Here is a 22,328-nt window from a genome sequence, read left to right on the forward strand (position 1 = left end):
CCAACTCACTTGCACTTCAGGACATATTCTGACTGAGCAGATGGGCCATATATTTGCAATTACAGTATTACATCTCTCTCTTTTAGCGGAGAGGGTAAAAGATGAACTTGTGGGCACAGCACTAGTCCATTGCGTCCCAACAACCTTCAGGCAGGGCTGCCAGGAACGGTTGGGCAGGTGTGCTCTGAACCAAGTGCCCTGGCCCAGAGAGAGGGCTGGAATCCAGCCTGTAACCAACCAGCCAGGATGTGTGCCATCAGCAGGGGGTCATCACGTAGCTCTTCTACCTGTAGGACCGGCCTTTTCTGATTCTCACAATGGACCAAATGTGCAACGCTGCCTCCTCAGTGGGCCTGGATTCCGTGACACAGCCTATGAAACGCCTGCCTTTTGAGTGCCTGTGCGTTTTGGGGGACAGAGGGTCCACAGCTGTCAGCAGATTCTCAACAGAGGTCCCTGAAGGTGTACGAGTTGACTGAGTTGGGCTGAGGCCACAATCCCTGGGAGGGTGAAACCACTAGCCTGTCACTCATCCAAAGCAGCAAGACTCAGCAAAACGCCCCTTTCTCCAGAGGCCTTAAGTGTGGGAATTTGAAGCCCCAGGCCAGGAAGATGCCAGCACCTCTGGGAAACAGGACTGGCTGAAGCCCTGGGCGGGACCCAGGTGGTGTGGTCCCCCTCACCCAGAGGCCTGGACAGGAAGCCAGGAGGGGGTGCTGGGGCTTCAGCAGCTCTGCCTGTAGCCAGCCCCTCCTTTCCCCCGTGACCGGCCAGCCGACCTGCAGCCCTCTGACGGCCGCCCCAATTCGGGGACAGAGCTTGGCTCTCAGGCCCAGGGTCTGGATGGTCAGAAGCTGGGGACGGGAAGGAGGGGGAGATCTGTGGGCCATTTGTAAGGGGACACAGGCTTTTGGGGTTGACCCTGCCCTCATTCTGCCATCTTTTCAACATTGGGGGTTGTTTGGGAAAAAGGTGTTTACAGCGAAGACTTCCAGGCCCTAAGTGCTGACATGAGCCACTTCATTCACTTTTTTTTTTTTTTCCTAAAAAAATTTTTTTGTGGGGGAAGTTATCTGCATAATGTACTTTTGTCACTATGAATTCCTTTCATATATTTTTTTAACATTTTATTGGAGTATAATTGCTTTACAATGGTGTGTTAGTTTCTGCTTTAAAACAAAGTGAATCAGCTATACGTATACATATGTTCCCATATCTCTTCCCTCTTGCATCTCCCTCCCTCCCACCCTCCCTATCCCATCCCTCTAGGCGGTCACAGAGCACCGAGCTGATCTCCCTGTGCCATGCGGCTGCTTCCCACTGGCTATCTATTTTACGTTTAGTAGTGTATATATGTTAATGCCACTCTCTCACTTTGTCACAGCTTAAAGACACAGACCTACTAGAGAATGGACTTGAAGATATGGGGAGGGGGAAGGGTAAAAATTTTGTTTGTTTGTTTTTTGGCCACACAGCATGTGGGATCTTAGTTCCCTGACCAGGGATCGAATGCCGCACCCCCTGCCATGGAAGCGCGAAGTCTCAACCACTGGACTGCCAGGGAAGTCCCCACTTCATTTACTCTTCACAGGAACTCTAGGAAGTGGATATGGTTATTGTTCCTGTCTTAGGGATAAGAAAACCGAGGGCAGTAGATGCTGGGGTACCTGCACAGATCCCCAGCTATGGGGTATTGGAGGCTAACAGCTCACAGCCGCCCCTTCTCCCTCCACCTTGCCTGGGAAATTAGGAGACCCCGGCCCATCCTCCTGGGGGTGGCACAGAGCCAGTGAGTAACTGATGGGGGCACGTACAAGGGGCTGCTCCCACGCCCCCGCCCCCGACCTCCGCTTAAGGGAGGTCAGCTCTGTGGTGCGGTTTACGCTCCCCATGGATCAGGTCAGGCCTAGACGTCACCTGTGGCCACAGCCTCCCTTAGCTCAGTCCTCTTTCCTGCAGACTTTTCCTAAAGCGATTCCCTCAGTACGTGATGGGGCCTTCAGCGCATCCCTGTCTCAGGCTCTGCCCCCAGAAAACCAAAGACACCTGGGCACAGACAACTGTGGTGCAGGCTGAGTGGCCAAGCAGGGGTGTGGACCGGGATGTGGACCGGGATGTGGACCCTGGCTGCAGGGGGCCCGGCGGCTCTTACCTGTAGTTGCAGGGTTCCGCCCCAAAGAGACAGGCCAGGATCAGCTGCTCGGCGGGGTAGCCCATGGCCACCAGCTCCTGGTTTGGAACCTGTGCGAAGATGTTGGTGGCCTGCAGGGTGTACCACTCCGTCACGGCCTGGGTGGCGCTGCTGAAGTTCCGGAAATTGCACGTGGTCCCATTGTGGCTGCACTGCGGGGGCAAGAGGGGTTCCTGTGGGTGGGGGCTGCTGCCAGGCCTCTGCCCCAAGAGCCAGGGCGGCGAGGGAGCTGCCAGCTGCCCTTCCAGAGCCTACAGAGGGGTGCAGGCCCCTCCACCATGAAGCCCAGGTCACCTGTAGACACAGGACAGACCAGGCCCTGACCCTCCAGCCTTGGCCACTCTGCCTCTATTGGTCCTCCTGGTGGGAACCCAGGAGGCCTGAGGGAGAAGCTTCTTAGTTCTGAGACAGCCCTCTCCAGGCCAGCATGGGGCGCTGTCCTCAGGCCAGTTCCTGGAGGTCCTCATCTCACCTCAGGGAGATGATACTACTTAAGAGTCACTCTTGGGACTTCCCTGGTGGTGCAATGGTTAAGAATCCGCCTGCTGGGCCTCCCTGGTGGCGCAGTGGTTGAGAGTCCACCTGCCGATGCAGGGGATGCGGGTTCGTGCCCCGGTCTGGGAGGATCCCATATGCCGCGGAGCGGCTGGGCCCGTGAGCCATGGCCGCTGGGCCTGCGCATCCGGAGCCTGTGCTCCGCAACGGGAGAGGCCACAACAGTGAGAGGCCCACATACCGCAAAAAAAGAAAAAAAAAAAAAAAAAAGAATCCGCCTGCCAATGCAGGGGACACAGGTTTGAGCCCCGGTCCGGGAAGATCCCACATGCCGCGGAGCAACTAGGTCCGTGCGCCACAACTACTGAGCCTGAGCTCTAGAGCCTGTGAGCCACAACTACTGAACCCACGTGCCACAACTACTGAAGCCTACGCACCTACAGCCCATGCTCCACAACAAGAGAAGTCACCGCAATGAGAAGCCTGCGCACCGCAACGAAGAGTAGCCCCCACTCGCTGCAACTAGAAGAAAGTCCACATGCAGCAACAAAGACCCAACGCAGCCAAAAACAAACAAATAAATAAATAAATTTATGTATATATATATATATATATATATATATATATATATATATATATATATATATATATATATATATGGACTCACTCTGTCCTGGGCTCTGTGCTCAGGACTTTTTTTTTTTTTGGCCATGCCCCATACCTTGCAGGATCTTAGTTCCCTGACCACGGATGGAACCTGGGTCCCCTGCAGGGGAAGCTCAGAGTCCTAACCACTGGACTGCCAGGGAATTCCCAACTCAGGGCTTTAGTTCTATTATCTCATCAATTCTCACAGCAGCCCTGCCCCATCATCATGAAGACACTGAGGTCCCCAGCCCACTTACACACCCACACAACATGCACTCACACACACACGTGGGGCCTGACCCTGAGAGCTGGTGCAGCCACCAGGACCACACCTACTTTACAGATGAGGAAATGGACACAGGAAGCCTGCTAACTGCACCAAAAAGTAGTAGGGCATTGGGTCAGAGCGGGCACTGGGCCTCTGGAGCCTCGTGCTGTTTGCTGGTTTGTGTGGAGAGGTGGGGGGGGGGTTGGGTTGTGGAAGTCCTGACCACATGGGGGGCACGGGAGGCAGTAGCCTCCTTCTGGGGAGTGTCTAGCCCCAGCCTGGGTCTCCGAACAAGGCTGATCATCAGAATCAACATGGAGCCTATTAACAAGACAGATTCCTGGGTCTGGGCCCAGAACTGCCCATTCAGATTCTCCAGAATGGGGCCCAGAGATCTGAGCAGTTACAGAGCTCCCAGGGGATCCAGGGCACAGACAGGGAACCTTCTTCCTACTGCTGGCTTGCGGGCATCCCAGCATCCCAGTTATGCTTTGGCAATGACTGTATTGCATAGCTGTGGTTTTTCACCTGTCCGATATTTATGCCTCCGTCTTTTGATAGTAAGACTTAATTCCTCATTGCTGCCGCTGTTGGCTGAGAAATATCTTTTTGTTCACAGAAAACAAGATTATGTTCTTACCAAAAAAGATGAAACCAGCTGGGTTACTTTCAAAAGACAACTAAGTCAGCACTGCAGACTAATGAGTAGGATCAATAAGAACATGATTTTGGCACTTTAAATGTTGACACGTTCTGCATTTCTGCTGTTTCAGTTGTACTACTACAAGCACTATTTATCAGCAAAGACTTTGAATGCTCTTCTGTCAAAAATAACAGCCGTAGCTTCAAGATGACAGAGGAGTAAGACGTGGAGATCACCTTCCTCCTCACAAATACATAAAAAATACATCTAGGGCTTCCCTAGTGGCGCAGTGGTTGAGAGTCTGCCTGCCGAGGCAGGGGACACGGGTTCGTGCCCCGGTCCGGGAGGATCCCACATGCCACAGAGCGGCTGGGCCTGTGAGCCATGGCCGCAGAGCCTGCGTGTCCGGAGCCTGTGCTCCGCAACGGGAGAGGCCACAACAGTGAGAAGCCCGCTTATTGCAAAAAAAAAAAAAAAAAAAAAAAATCTACATGTGAAACAGCCCCTATAGAACATCTACTGAATGTTGGCAGAAGACCTCATATTTCCCAAAAGCTTTGCTTTTACCATTCATCCTAGGGTTAGGCTAAGAGAATTCAGCACCACCAAACCAGCTTTACAACAAATGCTAAAGGAACTTCTCTAGGCAGGAAACACAAAAGAAGGAAAAGACCTACAATAACAAACCCAAAACAATTAAGAAAATGGTAATAGGAACACACATATCGATAACTACCTTAAATGTAAATGGATTAAATGCTACAACCAAAAGACACACTGGCTGAATGGATACAAAAGCAAGACTTGTATATATGCTATCTACAAGAGACCCATTTCAGACCTAGGTACACATACAGACTAAAAGTGAGGGGATGGAAAAAGATATTCCATGCAAATGGAAATCAAAAGAAAGCTGGAGTAGCAATTCTCATATCAGACAAAACAGACTTTAAAATAAAGACTATTACAAGAGACAAATAAGGACACTACATAATGATCAAGGGATCAATCCAAGAAGAAGATATAATAGTTGTAAATATTTATGCACCCAACATAGGAGCACCTCAATACATAAGGCAAATGCTAACAGCCATAAAAGGGCAAAGTGACAGTAATACAATCATAGTAGGGGACCTTAACACCCCACTTTCACCAATGGACAGATCATCCAAAATGAAAATAAATAAGGAAACACAAGCTTTAAATGATACATTAAACAAGATGGACTTAACTGATATTTATAGGACATTCCATCCAAAAACAACAGAATACACTTTCTTCCCAAGTGCTCATGGAAAGTTCTCCAGGATAGATCACATCTTAGGTCACAAATCAAGCCTTGGTAAATTTAAGAAAATTGAAAACATATCAAGTATCTTTTCCGACCACAACGCTATGAGACTAGATATCAATTACAGGAAAAAATCTGTGAAAAATACAAACACATGGAGGCTAAACAATACACTACTAAATAACCAAGAGATCACTGAAGAAGTCAAAGAGGAAATCAAAAAATACCTAGAAACAAATGACAATGAAAACACAATGACCCAAAACCTATGGGATGCAGCAAAAGCAGTTCTAAGAGGGAAGTTTATAGCAATACAATCCTACCTCAAGAAACAAGAAACATCTCAAATAAACAACCTAAGCCTTCACCTAAAGCAATCAGAGAAAGAAGAACAAAAAACCCCCAAAGTTAGCAGAAGGAAAGAAATCATAAAAATAAGATCAGAAATAAATGAAAAAGAAATGAAGGAAACAATAGCTAAGATCAATAAAACTAAAAGCTGGTTCTTTGAGAAGATGAAAAAAATTGATAAACCACTAGCCAGACTCATCAAGAAAAAAAGGGAGGAGACTCAAATCAATAGAATTAGAAATGAAAAAGGAGAAGTAACAGCTGACACTGCAGAAATACAAAGGATCATGAGAGATTACTACAAGCAACTACATGCCAATAAAATGAACAACCTGGAAGAAATGGACAAATTCTTAGAAAAGCACAACCTCCCGAGACTGAACCAGAGAGAAATAGAAAATATAAACAGACCAATCACAAGCACTGAAATTGAAACTGTGATTAAAAATCTTCCAACAAACAAAAGCCCAGGACCAGATGGCTTCACAGACGAATTCTATCAAACATTTAGAGAAGAGCTAACACCTATCCTTCTCAAACTCTTCCAAAATATAGCAGAGGGAGGAACACTCTCAAACTCATTCTACAAGGCCACCATCACCCTGATACCAAAACCAAAGATGTCACCAAAAAAGAAAACTACAGACCAATATCACTGATGAACATAGATGCAAAAATCCTCAACAAAATACTAGCAAACAGAATCCAACAGCACATTAAAAGGATCATACACCATGATCAAGTGGGCTTTATCCCAGGAATGCAAGAATTCTTCAATATATGCAAATCAATCAATGTGATAAACCATATTAACAAATTGAAGGAGAAAAACCATATGATCATCTCAATAGATGCAGAAAAAGCTTTTGACAAAATTCAACACCCATTTATGATAAAAACTCTCCAGAAAGTAGGCATAGAGGGAAATTACCTCAACATAATAAAGGTCATATATGACAAACCCACAGCCAACATTGTTCTCAATGGTGAAAAACTGAAACCATTTCCACTAAGATCAGGAACAAGACAAGGTTGCCCACTCTCACCACTAGTATTCAACATAGTTTTGGAAGTTTTAGCCATAGCAATCAGAGAAGAAAAAGAAATAAAAGGAATACAAATCAGAAAAGAAGAAGTAAAACTGTCAGTGTTTGCAGAGAACATGATAGTACACATAGAGAATCCCAAAGATGCTACCAGAAAACTACTAGAGCTAATCAATGAATTTGGTAAACTGGCAGGATATAAAATTAATGCACAGAAATCTCTTGCATTCCTATACACTAATGATGAAAAATCTGAAAGAGAAATTAAGTAAACACTCCTATTTACCATTGCAACAAAAAAGAATAAAATACCTAGGAATGTTTTACCTAAGGAGACAGAAGACCTGTATGCAGAAAACTATAAGACACTGATGAAAGAAATTAAAGATGTGATACAAACAGATGGAGAGATATACCATGTTCTTGGATTGGAAGAATCAACATTGTGAAAATGACTATACTACCCAAAGCAATCTACAGATTCAGTGCAATCCCTATCAAACTACCAATGGCATTTTTCACAGAACTAGAACAAAAAATTTCACAATTTGTATGGAAACACAAAAGACCCCAAATAGCCAAAGCAATCCTGAGAAAGAAAAACGGACCTGGAGAAATCAGGTTCCCTGACTTCATACTATACTACAAAGCTACAGTAATCAAGACAGTATGGTACTGGCACAAAAACAGAAATATAGATCTATGGAACAGGAGAGAAAGTCCAGAGATAAACCCACACACATATGGTCACCTTATCTTTGGTAAAGGAGGCAAGAATATACAATGGAGAAAAGACAGCCTCTTCAGTAAGTGGTGCTGGGAAAACTGGACAGCTACATGTAAAAGAATGAAATTAGAACACTCCCTAACATCATACACAAAAATAAACTCAAAATGGATTAAAGACCTAAATGTAAGGCCAGACACTATAAAACTCTTAGAGGAAAACATAGACAGAACAGTCTATGACATACATCACAGCAAGATCCTTTTTGACCCACCTCCTAGAGAAATGGAAATAAAAACAAAAATAAACAAATGGGACCTAATGAAACTTAAAAGCTTTTGCACAGCAAAGGAAACCATAAACAAGACGAAAAGACAACCCTCAGAATGCTGCGAGAAAATGTTTGCAAACGAAGCAACTGACAAAGGATTAATCTCCAAATTTACATGCAGCTCATGCAGCTCAATATCAAAAAACCAAACAACCCAATCTAAAAATGTGCAGAAGATCTAAATAGACATTTCTCCAAAGAAGATATACAGATTGCCAACAAACACATGAAAGTATGCTCAACATCACTAATCATTAGAGAAATGCAAATCAAAACTACAATGAGGTATCACCTCACACCGGTCAGAATGGCCATCATCAAAAAATCTACAAACAATAAATGCTGGAGAAGGTGTGGAGAAAAGGGAACCCACCTGCACTGTTGGTGGGAATGTTAATTGATACAGCCACTATGGAGAACAGTATGGAGGTTCCTTAAAAAACTAAAAATAGAACTACCATACGACCCAGCAATCCCACTACTGGGCATATACCCTGAGAAAACCATAATTCAAAAAGAGTCATGTACCACAATGTTTACTGCAGCTCTATTTACAATAGCCAGGACATGGAAGCAACCTAAGTGTCCATCGACAGATGAATGGATAAAGAAGATGTGGCACATATATACAATGGAATGTTACTCAGCCATAAAAAGAAACGAAATTGAGTTATTTGTAGTGAGGTGGATGGGCCTAGAGACTGTCATACAGAGTGAAGTAAGACAGAAAGAGAAAAGCAAATACCGTATGCGAACACATATATATGGAACCAAAAAAAAAAAAAAGGTTCTGAAGAAACTAGGGGCAGGACAGGAATAAGGACACAGACATAGAGAATGGACTTGAGGACACGGGGAGGGGGAAGGGTAAGCTGGGGTGAAGTGAGAGAGTGCCATGGACATATATACACTATCAAATGTAAAACAGATAGCTAGTGGGAAGCAGCCATATAGCACAGGGAGATCAGCTCAGTGCTTTGTGACCACCTAGTGGGGTGGGGTAGGAAGGGTGGGAGGGAGAAACAAGAGGGAGGAGACATGGGGATATATTTATATGTATAGCTGATTCACTTTGTTATAAAGCAGAAACTAACACACCATTGTAAAGCAATTATAGTCCAATAAAGATGTTAAAAAAAAAAAAGACTTAATTCCTCCTTCAGGAAGCCACCCCTTCCCCCTGACTCAGTCCATGTGGTCTGATAAAGGCTGACGTCATCCTCAGCTCCAGGGTATATGACCCAGGAATGGCCAATCATGAAAGCCTGTCCTCCAGCTCACAGTGATTGGTTTAGGGGTGAGCATGTGACCTGATGATCAGTCTCAGGACTTTCACTGCGGCAATTAGGAAAGAAGAGCTTCGTTTCTGGGAGGAGTGCTAAGCCTGTGGGATGTATGTCTGGCATTGCCAGAGTCTTCCATGTGGAGAGAGCCAGCCAGAGAGCAAAGTCAACTGAGAGAAAAGATGAACCTAGGTGGAGAGAGATGGACTCCTGATGACAGCATCTGAACGCCTGGATCCAGCCACATCTCAACTTAATACACCCCTGGACTTCTCATTTTGTGAACCAAGGAACTCCCTGCTTTGCTTAAGCTAGTTTGAGCTGGGTCACTGGCATCCAGAAGTGTCTTGACTAACATATCAACTATTTCTAATTTTAAAAAAGCACTGCAAACATACAAAATAGGCACTGGCTCCAGCCTGTTTTTCCCCCAGCAAGACCCAGATTATTTAAAGAAAGAAACTCCCATCAGCCTCACTAGTTAGGGCCCATTGGTTGACCTGTGCCTGGGCCCCACTTACTAGTCTCATGGCTACTTTGCATCCGCGGGCACTGCAGGTCCTTCCTGGTGCTGGGCTGCTGCTTGCTGAGCCATTGTAGTTGTCCTCAAAGAGGTCAAGAACCACCGGGTGATGGGGGTTCTGCTCATTGATAAAGACCAGGGGCATGTGGTTCCAGATGGTGAGGTTCAGGACCCTGGTGGTGTTGACATGGCTGAGCTCAGGACCCAGGATCCTCTCTAGGACTGCCTCCATCAGTTCATCCAGGTCCTTCAGCAAATGCTTGACTTTGGAGTACCTGTGTGGGAGAGAGGGCAAGTCAGGGAGGCAAGAGGCAGCTTCAAAGCAGAACGACTGTAGTCTGGGATCCCCTCCTACTCCAGTATGGCTGCCACCACATGTGAGAAGAATGTTCCTCCACCCCAAGCACCCACCTCTCTATCTACCCACCCATGCGTCCATGCATCCTTCCACCCACCTGCTCACTCATTCATTCACCCAGTATTTGGTGAGCATCTACTATGTGCCAAGTACTGTGCAAGGCACAGAGGATATTATGGCAAACAAGACAGAATGGGTCTTTTTCTGTATGAAATTCACAGGCTAGTGGGAAAGAATCCTAAGAGCTCACAGTTATTGATCACTTACCATGTGCCAGGCGCTAGGTGCTTCCTACATCTTTTTATTTAATCTTTGCCACAATTCTATAATCATCCCCACATATGGATAAAGAAACTCTGGGAGTTGCTATGATTTCCTGAGCTTATCCCACTGAGGAGGCCGCAGAGCTGAGACTGGAACCTGGGTTTGGTGGGCTCCAGTAGGTGTGCTGTGTAGGCACGGGGCTCTGACTTCTTCCTGCCAGGAGGGATAGAGAATGTTGGGGGAGGGGCAGGTCTGTGATCCTGAGGTCCTAATTCTCCAGCAGCAATTTGGGGAACAGGAGCCAGTTTCAGGAGGGAGAAGGCAGATGGGACTGTGGGGCTGGGATCCAGGATCTTCTCTCAGCCCCTGAGGCTCCCATATTGGAAATGGTGACCAGTCAGTCTGGCAGAAATGTGTCCACACCAGTGGGTGTTCCCACCAGGCCCTGCACCCCAGTCATTCCAAAACCCAATTTATCCAAGATCTTGCCCCAGAGTGTGGTCTCTAGGTGGTGTGTCTCTAGGGCCCTTCTGCAGCCGGTGCAGGCACTTGAGCAGGTACTTCTTTATGTGCATCGTGGCTCCTGCAGATACACCCGGGACAGCTCTGGCTGGAGGACGTCCTGCAGGAGACAGCACTAAACCCTGGACACAGGCCCAAGTCCTGGTACGAAGGTGCACACCAGCCAGAGCTGACACCAGCCTCAGATGCCAATACAACCTGTACCCTGACCATCAGACCAGCTGCCTCTGTGCACACAGGGAGAGGAGGATTGGGTAGGTGGCGGGCTGCGGGGTAGGGGCTGCTATTACAGCCTAGATGTCCACAGCTGCTGTTGAGCTTGGTAAGTCCTGTGTTGGAATTCATGGGCTCTGGGTTTGAATTCCGGCATGCCACTTAATATGTGTGACTTTGGGTAGGTTAACCTCTCTGAGGCTCTGTTTTCTCATCTACAAAATGGGGGGGGGGATTGAAATATTTACCCTAGAGGGCTTTTGGAGGATTCAATTAGGTGATGCTTATAAAGCAGGGTGTGTTACTATAATTATTAAGAGTTTTCTCACGTAGCTTCAAAGACCACCCAAGCAAGGAAGAGCAGCCCTATTACTAGAAAGAAGTGACTTTCTGATAGCTGGAAATGTAATCAGGAAATATGAATTCCCTTCCAGGACCTTCTTTTGGACAAGAACGTTCCCTGAGACTCAGACATGCTGGCCCTTTTGTCAAGTCCTTGAATGCACCAAGCTCTGTCTCACCCCAGGACCTTTGCATGTGCTGTGTCCTCCACTTGGGGCATTCTCTTCACTCTGCCTGGCTAACTTCTACTCATTCCTCGGGGCATTTTTCTCTGACTGACCCTCTGCCTTTCCTCAACCCTGACTAGGTCGGGTGTCCTTGGGTGTCCCCTTCCTAGGCCTTGCCATCAAGTGGTTAAACAGTGGCAGCTCTGGAGTCAAATCAGGCCTGGATTCAAATTCTACAGTTGCTCACTGTGTGTCTCTGGGCAAGTTCCCTCACTTCTCTGAACCTCCATTTCCTGACCTATGAATTGGGGCTACTATAGCAGTGCCCACCCCTAGGGTGACTGTGTGGATTAGAATGACATGAATTACCCAAAGAACACTCAACACGCTGCCTGGTGTTTCTTAAGCACTCAATGTATGGTTGCTATATATATATTTTAATCCTCACAATTACAATGAATTCCATATTTATGGGAAAAAAAGATTAATGTCTGTTTTCTCTGGTAGGCTGTGACGAGGGCAGGCATGTTGTTTTAGTTACTGATGTATTCCTGGTGCCTAGAACAGTTCCTGGCAATAGTAGGTGCTCAATAAATACACATTGAATCAATAAATAGGCACTGGCATGCCTGAAGGCAGGGACTGCCAGGTATTTTTTGAGGTTCTTTTTAAGCCTAGGAGGTTTATGAATTTTGAATCTTACTTGCTACAAAGGGATGAAAGCAAAGAAGGAAAGAGAAAGAGAGAAAGAGGAAAAAGGGAAAGAAGGAAGGAAAGCTGGAAGGAAGGGAAAAAAAATAAGAAATGCAGCCCCGCTGAGACCAGCCGCGCTCCAGGGACCGCCTACCGGAAGGGGCTGGTGTTGCAGACGGTGACGGCGGGAAAGTCCATAGCCTTGAAGCCGATGGAGAGGGAGACGCTGACCTCCCAGCTCAGGTAGGTCCTGATGAAGACACCCCATTGCCAGCAGACGAGGGAGGCAAAGAGCAGGGTGAGCACGAACCACATGGCCTTCTTCTTGGGTCCCTCGCAGATGATGCGTTTGGGGCCATGCGTGTTGGTGTTGTCACAGTACCACACCAGCAACTCCTTGTATGTGTAGCCGGGGCCCTTCTGCAGCCGGTGCAGGCACTTGAGCAGGTACTTCTTTATGTGCATCGTGGCTCCTGCAGATACACCCGTGACAGTCACTTCAGATACCACAACAGCCTCCCGTCCCAGGATCTCCCAGTCATGGCCAGAGCATGGGCACTGGGGACAGGAAGGCCCTCTTTCTATCCCTCCCTGCCTTCCTTCCTTCCCTCTTGCCATTTATCATCCATCCATCCAACCAACCCCAAAGCATTTATTGAGTGCCTACTGTATGCCAGGCACTGAATGAGCCCCTCTGGACTCAATGATGAGCAAAATGGACAAGGTTTCTTCCCTCTGAGAACTTCCAGCTTAATGGACAAGTTACTTAAACTCTTAACTCCTCAGGTTCTCCGTGTGCAAAACGGGGACAACTGTACCTAGTTTTTATAGAATTGCCGAGAGGGTGAAATTAGGTGAAACATCAAAAGTGCCAAGTACAGTGCCTAGCACAGGCTAAGTGCTCAATATGTTAGCTACCATTATTACTAGCTGTGAGTGCTGAGACAGAGGTCAACCAAATGGTAACAAAATGTGATAGGAAGGACCCTGAGTACCCAGAGGCAGTAGAGGGCAGTGGTTAAGAATGCGGACTCTGGAGCGAAATGTCTGGCTTTGAATCTCGGCTCTGTGACTTTGAGCAATTCACTTTCTCAGTGCCTCAGTTTCCTCATCTTGTAAAATGGGGATAACAGTCCCCACCCCACAGGGTTGATGTGAAGACTGAAATGAATGAGAATCTGTAGAGTGTGGATTAATGCCTGGCACCTGTCAGCTACTGTTATTACCAAGGGGGCCCCCGAAGTCTGGGAGTCCTTGGAGGAGTTGAATTAAAGGACAGAAGAGGAGTGGTGGTGGGAGGGGGAGGGGACAGCAGGAGCAGAGGCCGATCGGGAGGGAGCCTGGGGACGTGAACGGAGCTGGCCGCGCAGGGCCCTGTGGGCCATGTTAAGGAGTGGGGTTTCAATCCTAGGACAGTTGGAACCTGTGGAGACAAGATGCTGTCAACTCTGAGGTCTGAAAAGAGCGCCCCAGCTGCTCGGTGGAGATGGACTGGAGCGGGGTGAGGGTGGCTCCAGGAGCGCTGGGTGCTAGCTGTGGGTCAGCCAGGAATGGTTAACCTCTCTGAGACTGTTTCCCACCTGCGTGAGCAGACAGGGTTCTTGTGACGTTACCAAGATAGTTGTCAAAGAGCCTGGCACATGATGGCTTCTCAGGAAATACCCGTTTCCTCCTTCCTTCTGCCCATATACAGAGCCAGAACCTGCTGACGGAGCACCCCAGCCCTATCCCTGGAGCCCCAACTGGCCAAAGGCCACCTCCTTCATGAAGCTGTCCTGACTCCCTGGCTGGAATGAGCCCTGCCCCACTCTGAGAGCCTCTGCCTTTCTGGGGGCTCTGTGTTGGGCAGGGTGTTGCCTGCTTCCCAGCACCCTCGCCCCTTGCTTGGATGTTTCCTCGGGTGAACCCCTCCCCCAGTCTCAGTTGGTGTGAGTGGCCAGGCTACCATCCCTAGCTCTGGGAGGGGGGAGCTCACATGACCCCAGTTTGGACCATTAGACTCAATTCTGTTATTTTATGTTGGAATAACTGAGGAAGAGACCTCCTTTTTCACTAAGACTACTAAGCTGGCGGTATTTGGCATCACAAATGGGGAGACTGCCTGAGAAGAAAGCCAACACAGAGAAAAGCAGAGCCACAAGATGGAGACAGAGTTCTGACAACATCGTTTGAACACCTGGATCCAGCCATTCCTGAAGCCTTTTATTCCTGGACTCAGCAGATATGGGAACCAATAAATTTTCTTTCTTACTTATGCTGATACAAGCTGGATGTCTATTATTTGCAACCAACAGAGAAAAAAATTCTCCTCGTTCTACTCTGTGTCATAGTTGCTTGTCCTGTGGCTTCTCACTCCCATGGGATCATAATCCTCCTGAAGGTAGCAGCACTGTATTCCCGACAAGCCCAGCACAGCGCCTAGAACACCACTGAATATCGAAATGAATAACCCCAGACCTTCATATCTAAACAGAGATCTTAAACTTATCCAGGCATGTTCACTCCTGACCTAACTGTCTGACACAGTAACATTCCTCACCTGCCTGGCCAAAGCATTAAGGGCTTTATTCTCTTAACACCACTACCTCTGCTCTCTGATGGAAATCAAGCTCCATGTGCCTGTCTAGGCCATCATGGCTGTAGGACAGATGTTCATAGACTAACCCAACCCCCACCTTTCCCAGAGGACCCAGTTCCTGCTCTGGGATAATAAAGTAATAATAACTACAATAATAACAACTATGAGAGCAACGTTAAAGTACTAAGCGTTTACCATGATCCAGGAACTGCAATGTGCTTCGTATGTTACTTCATTCCTACATATTTTTATCCATAACCTTAAACTTGGAAAGAACTGGGGCTTCATCTGTCTTGTACAGTCCAGTACCCCAAGGCCCAAGAGGTTAAGAGCACATTAGGCTCCTATAAATAGTTGTGGAAGAAACAGACCAAGGGCCTCTCTGATATCTACCCTCTTCCATTCTAGTTTAACCATTCTGATTCAGTCAAGAAGAAAGTTTTAGGTCCTTAACATCCATCTAACCCCCTCTAATCTCCCAGTTTAACAATGAGGCCTCAGGCTCGCTCAGAGCCCTGTCAGGCAATGGTATCTGTAACAACAACCTTCTGTTTTCACTGGGTTTCTTTTTAAGAGGGATCTTCTATTTATGGCAAGAGACACTGGCTTTTGCTTTAGGTTCATAAATACACTTAAGTTAAAAAAAAAAAAAAAGACCTGAGATTGGTTCAAGATGGCGGAGTAGAAGGACGTGCGCTCACTCCCTCTTGCGAGAGCATTGGAATCACAGCTAACTGCTGAACAATCATCAACAGGAAGACACTGGAACTCACCAAAAATGATACCCCACATCCAAAGACAAAGGAGAAGCCGCAATGAGACGGTAGGAGGGGCGCAATCACAATAAAATCAAATCCCATAACTGCTGGATTGGTGACTCACAAACTGGAGGACACTTATACCATGGAAGTCCACCCACTGGAGTGAAGGTTCTGAGCTTCCCAACCTGGGGGTCCGGCAATGAGAGGAGGAATTCCCAGAGAATCAGACTTTGAAGGCTGGTGGGATTTGATTGCAGGACTTCAACAAGACTCGGGGAAACAGAGACTCCACTCTTGGAGGGCACACACAAAGTAGTGTACGCATCAGGACCGGGGGAAAGGAGCAGTGACCCCATAGGAGACTGAACCAGACCTACCTGCTAGTGTTGGAGGGTCTCCTGCAGAGGCAGGGGGTGGCTGTGGCTCACGGTGGGGACAAGGACACTGGCAGCAGAAGTTCTGGGAAATATTCCTTGGCATGAGCCCTCCCAGAGTCTGCCATTAGGCCCACCAAAGAGCCGGGTGGGCTCCAGTGCTGGGTCGCCTCAGGCCAAACAACCAACAGGGAGGGAACCTAGTCCCACCCATCAGCAGACAAGCAGATTAAAGTTTTACTGAGCTCTGCCCACCAGAGCAACACCCAGCTCTACCCACCACCAGTCCCTCCCATCAGGAAGCTTGCACAAGCCTCTTAGATAGCCTCATCCACCAGAGGGCAGACAGCAGAAGCAAGAAGAACTACAATTCTGCAGCCTGTGGAAGGAAAACCACATTCACAGAAAGACAAAATGAAAAGGCAGGACTTCCCTGGTGGCGCAGTGGTTAAGAATCTGCCTGCTAATGCAGGGGACATGGGTTCGAGTGCTTGTCCAGAAAGATCCCACATGCCGTGGAGCAGCTAAGCCCGTGCACCACAACTGCTTAGCCTGCACTCTAGAGCCTGAAAGCTGCAACTACTGAGCCCGCACACCTAGAGTCCGTGCTCCTCAACAAGAGGAGCCACCGCAGTGAAAAGCCCATGCACCGCAACAAAGAGTAGCCCCCACTCGCCGCAACTAGAGAAAGCCAGCGCACAGCAACAAACACCCAATGAAGCCAAAAATAAATAAAAAATAATGATAATAATAAAATAAATTTTAAAAAATGAAAAGGCAGAGGACTCTGTACCAGATGAAGGAACAAGATAAAACCCCAGAAAAACAACTAAATGAAGTGGAGATAGGCAACCTTCCAGAAAAATAATTCAGAATAATGATAGTGAAGATGATCCAGGACCTCGGAAAAAGAATGGAGGCAAAGATCGAGAAGATGCAAGAAATGTTTACAAAGACCTACAAGGATTAAAGAAAAAACACCTAGAAGAATTATAGAACAAACAGAGATGAACAATACAATAATTAAAATGAAAAATACACTAGAAGGAATCAAAAGCAGAATAACTGAGGCTGAAGAACGGATAAGTGACCTGGAAGACAGAATGGTGGAATTCACTGCTGTGGAATAGAATAAAGAAAAAAGAATGAAAAGAAATGAAAACAGCCTAAGAGACCTCTGGGACAACACTAAATGCAACAACATTCACATTATAGGGGTCCCAGAAAGAGAGAGAGAAAGGACCCGAGAAAATATTTGAAGAGATTATAGTTGAAAACTTCCCTAACATGGGAAAGGAAATAGCTACCCAAGTCCAGGAAGTGCAGAGAGTCCCAGGCAGGATAAACCCAAGGAGAAACATGCCGAGACACATAGTAATCAAATTGACAAAAATTAAAGACAAAGAAAAATTATTGAAAGCAACAAGGGAAAACTGACAAATAACATACAAGGGAACTCCCATAAGGTTAACAGCTGATTTCTCAGCAGAAACTCTACAAGCCAGAAAGGAGTGGCACGATATATTTAAAGTGATGAAAGGGAAGAAACTACAACCAGGATTACTCTACCCGGCAAGGATCTCATTCAGATTTGACAGACAAATCAAAAGCTTTACAGACAAGCAAAAGCTAACAGAATTCAGTACCACCAAACCAGCTCTACAACATATGCTAAAGGAACTTCCCTAAGTGGGAAACACAAGAGAAGGAAAGGACCTACGAAAACAAACCCATAACAATTAAGAAAATGGTAATAGGAACATACATATCGATAATTAGCTTAAACGTGAATGGATTAAATGCTCCAAACAAAAGACGCAGGCTCGCTGAATGGATACAAAAATAAGACCCATCTATATGCTGTCTACAAGAGACCCACTTCAGACCTAGGGACACATACAGACTGAAAGTGAGGGGATGGAAAAAGATATTCCATGCAAATGGAAATCAAAGGAAAGCTGGAGTAGCAATTCTCATATCAGACAAAATAGACTTTAAAATAAAGACTATTACAAGAGACAAAGAAGGACACTACATAATGATCAAGGGATCAATCTAAGAAGAAGATATAACAATTATAAATATATACGCACCCAACACAGGAGCACCTCAATACATAAGGCAACTGCTAACAGCTACAAAGGAGGAAATCGACAGTAACACAATAATAGTGGGGGACTTTAACACCTCATTTACACCAATGGACAGATCATCCAGACAGAAAATTAATAAGGAAACACAAGCTTTAAATGACACAATAGACCAGATAGATTTAATTGATATTTATAGGACATTCCATCCCCAAACAGCAGATTACACTTTCTTCTCAAGTGCACACGGAACATTCTCCAGGATAGATCACATCCTGGGTCACAAATCAAGCCTTAGTAAATTTAAGCAAAATGAAATCATATCAAGCATCTTTTCTGACCACAACGCTATGAGATTAGAAATCAATTACAGGGAAAAAAACGCGAAAAACACAAACACATGGAGGCTAAACAATACGTTACTAAATAACCGAGATCACTGAAGAAATCAAAGAGGAAATCAAAAAATACCTAGAGACAAATTACAATGAAAACACAACGATCCAAAACCTATGTGATGCAGCAAAAGCAGTTCTAAGAGGGAAGTTTATAGCAATACAAGCCTACCTCAAGAAACAAGAAAAATCTCAAATAATCTAACCTTATACCTAAAGGAACCAGAGAAAGAAGAACAAACAAAACCCAAAGTTAGTAGAAGGAAAGAAATCATAAAGATCAGAGAAGAAATAAATGAAATGGGAACAAAGAAAGCAATAGCAAAGATCAATAAAACTAAAAGCTGGTTCTTTAAGAAGATAAACGAAATTGATAAACCTTTAGTCAGACTCATCAAGGAAAAGAGGGAGAGGAGTCAAATCAATAAAAGTTGAAATGAAAAAGGAGAAGTTACAATGGACACAGCAGAAATACAAAGTATCATAAGAGGCTACTACAAGCAATTCTATGCCAATAAAATGGACAACCTGGAAGAAGTGGACAAAGTTTTAGAAAGGTATAACCTTCCAAGACTGAACCAGGAAGAAATAAAAAATATGAACAGACCAATCACAAGCACTGAAACTGAAACTGTGATTAAAAATCTTCCAACAAACAAAAGCCCAGGACCAGATGGCTTCACAGGTGAATTCTATCAAACGTTTAGAGAGCGCTAACACCCGTCCTTCTCAAACTCTTCCAAAAAATTGCAGAGGAAGGAACACACCCAAACTCATTCTATGCGGTCACCATCACCCTGATACCAAAACCAGACAAAGATACTACAAAAAAAGAAAATTACAGACCAATATCACTGATGAATATAGATGCAAAAATCCTCAACAAAATACTAGCAAACAGAATCTAACAACATATTAAAAGGATCATACACCATGATCAAGTGGGATTTATCCCAGGATGCAAGGATTCTTCAATATATGCAAATCAATCAATGTGATATACCATATTAACACACTGAAGAATAAAAACCATATGATCATCTCAACAGATGCAGAAAAAGCTTTCGACAAAATTCAACACCCATTTATGATAAAAACTCTCCAGGAAGTGGGCATAGAGGAAGCCTACCTCAACATAATAAAGGCCATATACAAACCCACAGCAAACATCATTCTCAATGGTGAGAAACTGAAAGCATTTCCTCTAAGATCAGGAACAAGACAAGGATGTCCACTCTCGCCACTATTATTCAACATAGTTTTGGAAGTTTTAGCCACAGCAATCAGAGAAGAAAAAGAAATAAAAGGAATGTAAATTGGAAAAGAAGAAGTAAAACTGTCACTGTTTGCAGATGACATGATACTATACATAGAGAATCCAAAGATGCCACCAGAAAACCACTGGAGCTAATCAATGAATTTGGTAAAGTTGCAGGATACAAAATTTATGCAAAGAAATCTCTTGCATTCCTATACACTAACAATGAAAGATCAGAATGAGAAATTAAGGAAACAATCCCATTCACCATTGCAACAAAAAGAATAAAATACCTAAGAATAAACCTACCTAAGGAGGTAAAAGACCTGTACTCAGAAAACTATAAGACACTGATGAAAGAAATCAAAGATGACACAAAGAGATAGAGAGATATACCATGTTCTTGGGTTGGAAGAATCAATATTGTGAAAATGACTCTACTACCCAAAGCAATCTACAGATTCAGTGCAATCCCTATCAAATGACCAGTGGCAATTTTTTTTATAGAACTAGAACAAAAAGTCTTAAATTTGTATGGAGACGCAAAAGACCCCGAATAGCCAAAGCCGTCTTGAGGGAAAAAAAGCGGAGCTGGAGGACTCAGACTCCCTGACTTCAGACTACACTACAAACTACAGTAATCAAGACAATATGGTGCTGGCACAAAAACAGAAACATAGATCAATGGAACAGGATAGAAAGTCCAGAGATAAACCCACACACCTATGGTCAAGTAATCTATGACAAAGGAGGCAAGGATATACAATGGAGAAAAGACAGTCTCTTCAATAAGTGGTGCTGGGAAAACTGGACAGCTACATGTAAAAGAATGAAATTAGAACACTCCCTAACACCATACACAAAAATAAACTCAAAATGGATTAAAGGCCTAAATGTAAGACCCGACGCTATAAAATTCTTAGAGGAAAACATAGGAAGAACACTCCTTGACATAAATCACAGCAAGATCTTTTTTGACCCACCTCTTAGAGTAATGGAAATAAAAACAAAAATAAACAAATGGGACTTTATGAAACTTAAAAGCTTTTGCACAGCAAAGGAAACTATAAACAAGACAAAAAGACAACCCTCAGAATGGGAGAAAATATTTGCAAACAGCTCATGCAGCTCATATTAAAAAAACAAACAACCCAATCAGAAAATGGGCAGAAGACCTAAATAGACATTTCTCCAAAGAAGGCATACAGATGGCCAAGAAGCACATGAAAAGCTGTGCTCAACTTTCTAAGTTCAACATCACTAATTATTAGAGAAATTCAAATCAAAACTACAATGAGGTATCACCTCACACCAGTTAGAATGGGCACCTGTTGCACTGTTGGTGGGAATGTCAACTGATACAGCCACTATGGAGAACAGTATGGAGGTTACTTAAAAAACTAAAAATAGAATTACCATATGACCCAGCAATCCCACTACTGGGCATATACCCAGAGAAAACCATAATTCAAAAAGACACATGCACCCCAGTGTTCATTGCAGCACTATTTACAATAGCCACGTCATGGAAGCAACCTAAATGCCCACCGACAGACAAATGGATAAAGAAGATGTGGTACATACATACAATGGAGTATTACTCAGCCATAAAAAGGAATGAAACTGGGTCATTTGCAGAGACGTGGATGGACCTAGAGACTGTCCTACAGAGTGAAATAAGTCAGAAAGAGAAAAACAAATATCGTATATTAACGCATATATGTGGAACCTAGAAAAGTAGTACACATGAACCGGTTTGCAGGGAAGAAATAGAGACACAGATGTAGAGAACAAACGTATGGACACCAAAGGGGGAAAGTGGCAGGGGAGGTGGTGGTGGTGGTGGGATGAATTGGGAGACTGGGATTGAGATATATACACTAATATGTATAAAATAGATACCTAATAAGAACCTGATGTATAAAAAATAAATAAAATAAAATTCAAAAAAAGAAATAGGTTTAAAGAAAATTATTAATTATAAACAATAGTAATACATGCAACAAAAACTGTGACAATGGTAGGCAAATAACAGAAGTTTGCTGAGTACTGCCTTATCTCCTAACTAGTTTGGGAAATAAGCCAAGTTAAAATCAATAAATGCTATAAACCACTTTATGTTGTTCTTGTCAGATTTCACCACCAGGGTGATAGATGGTCTGTGTTTGGAATGTATATACACAGCTTGTGTAGAAAGGTTTGAATCAGCTTACAGCTTAAACCAACCCAAATAAGCCAAGTGGAGACTGAGTCTAGGTATGGACTCAGGAAGAGTGGACACTGTCATGCTTCGAGAGTCACAGATCACTATCTACAACTTGACCCCGAACTCGTGGAGAACATTCCTGGCAGCAAATGCAAAAACAATAAATGTTGTGTACAACCGTTTCTGTTTTCTTGTAAGAGAAAATATCTGCTCACTTTCAGAGATAAATTGTACCTGAGATTTGACTCAGTGTCCTGTGGGGAAGGGTAATGGGAACCAAGTGGAGACTGAGTCCACATATGGACTTTGA

General features: G+C 44.8%; 1 protein-coding gene across 1 annotated transcript in view; it reads right to left on the reverse strand.

Annotated features, from left to right (window-relative positions):
- SCNN1B (sodium channel epithelial 1 subunit beta) overlaps positions 1–22,328 on the reverse strand; it is a 75,131-nt gene that overhangs the window by 17,030 nt on the left and 35,773 nt on the right. Inside the window, exons 2-4 of the mRNA XM_060120401.1 lie at positions 12,511–12,829; positions 9,796–10,072; positions 2,153–2,343 (exon numbers count right to left, since the gene is read on the reverse strand). Coding sequence (XP_059976384.1) covers positions 2,153–2,343; positions 9,796–10,072; positions 12,511–12,821 — 779 coding nt within the window. The 5' untranslated portion in view covers positions 12,822–12,829. The remainder of the gene's footprint in view (positions 1–2,152; positions 2,344–9,795; positions 10,073–12,510; positions 12,830–22,328) is intronic.

The sequence above is a fragment of the Mesoplodon densirostris genome, chromosome 16 (genome assembly GCF_025265405.1).
Source record: "Mesoplodon densirostris isolate mMesDen1 chromosome 16, mMesDen1 primary haplotype, whole genome shotgun sequence".
NCBI lineage: Eukaryota > Metazoa > Chordata > Mammalia > Artiodactyla > Ziphiidae > Mesoplodon > Mesoplodon densirostris.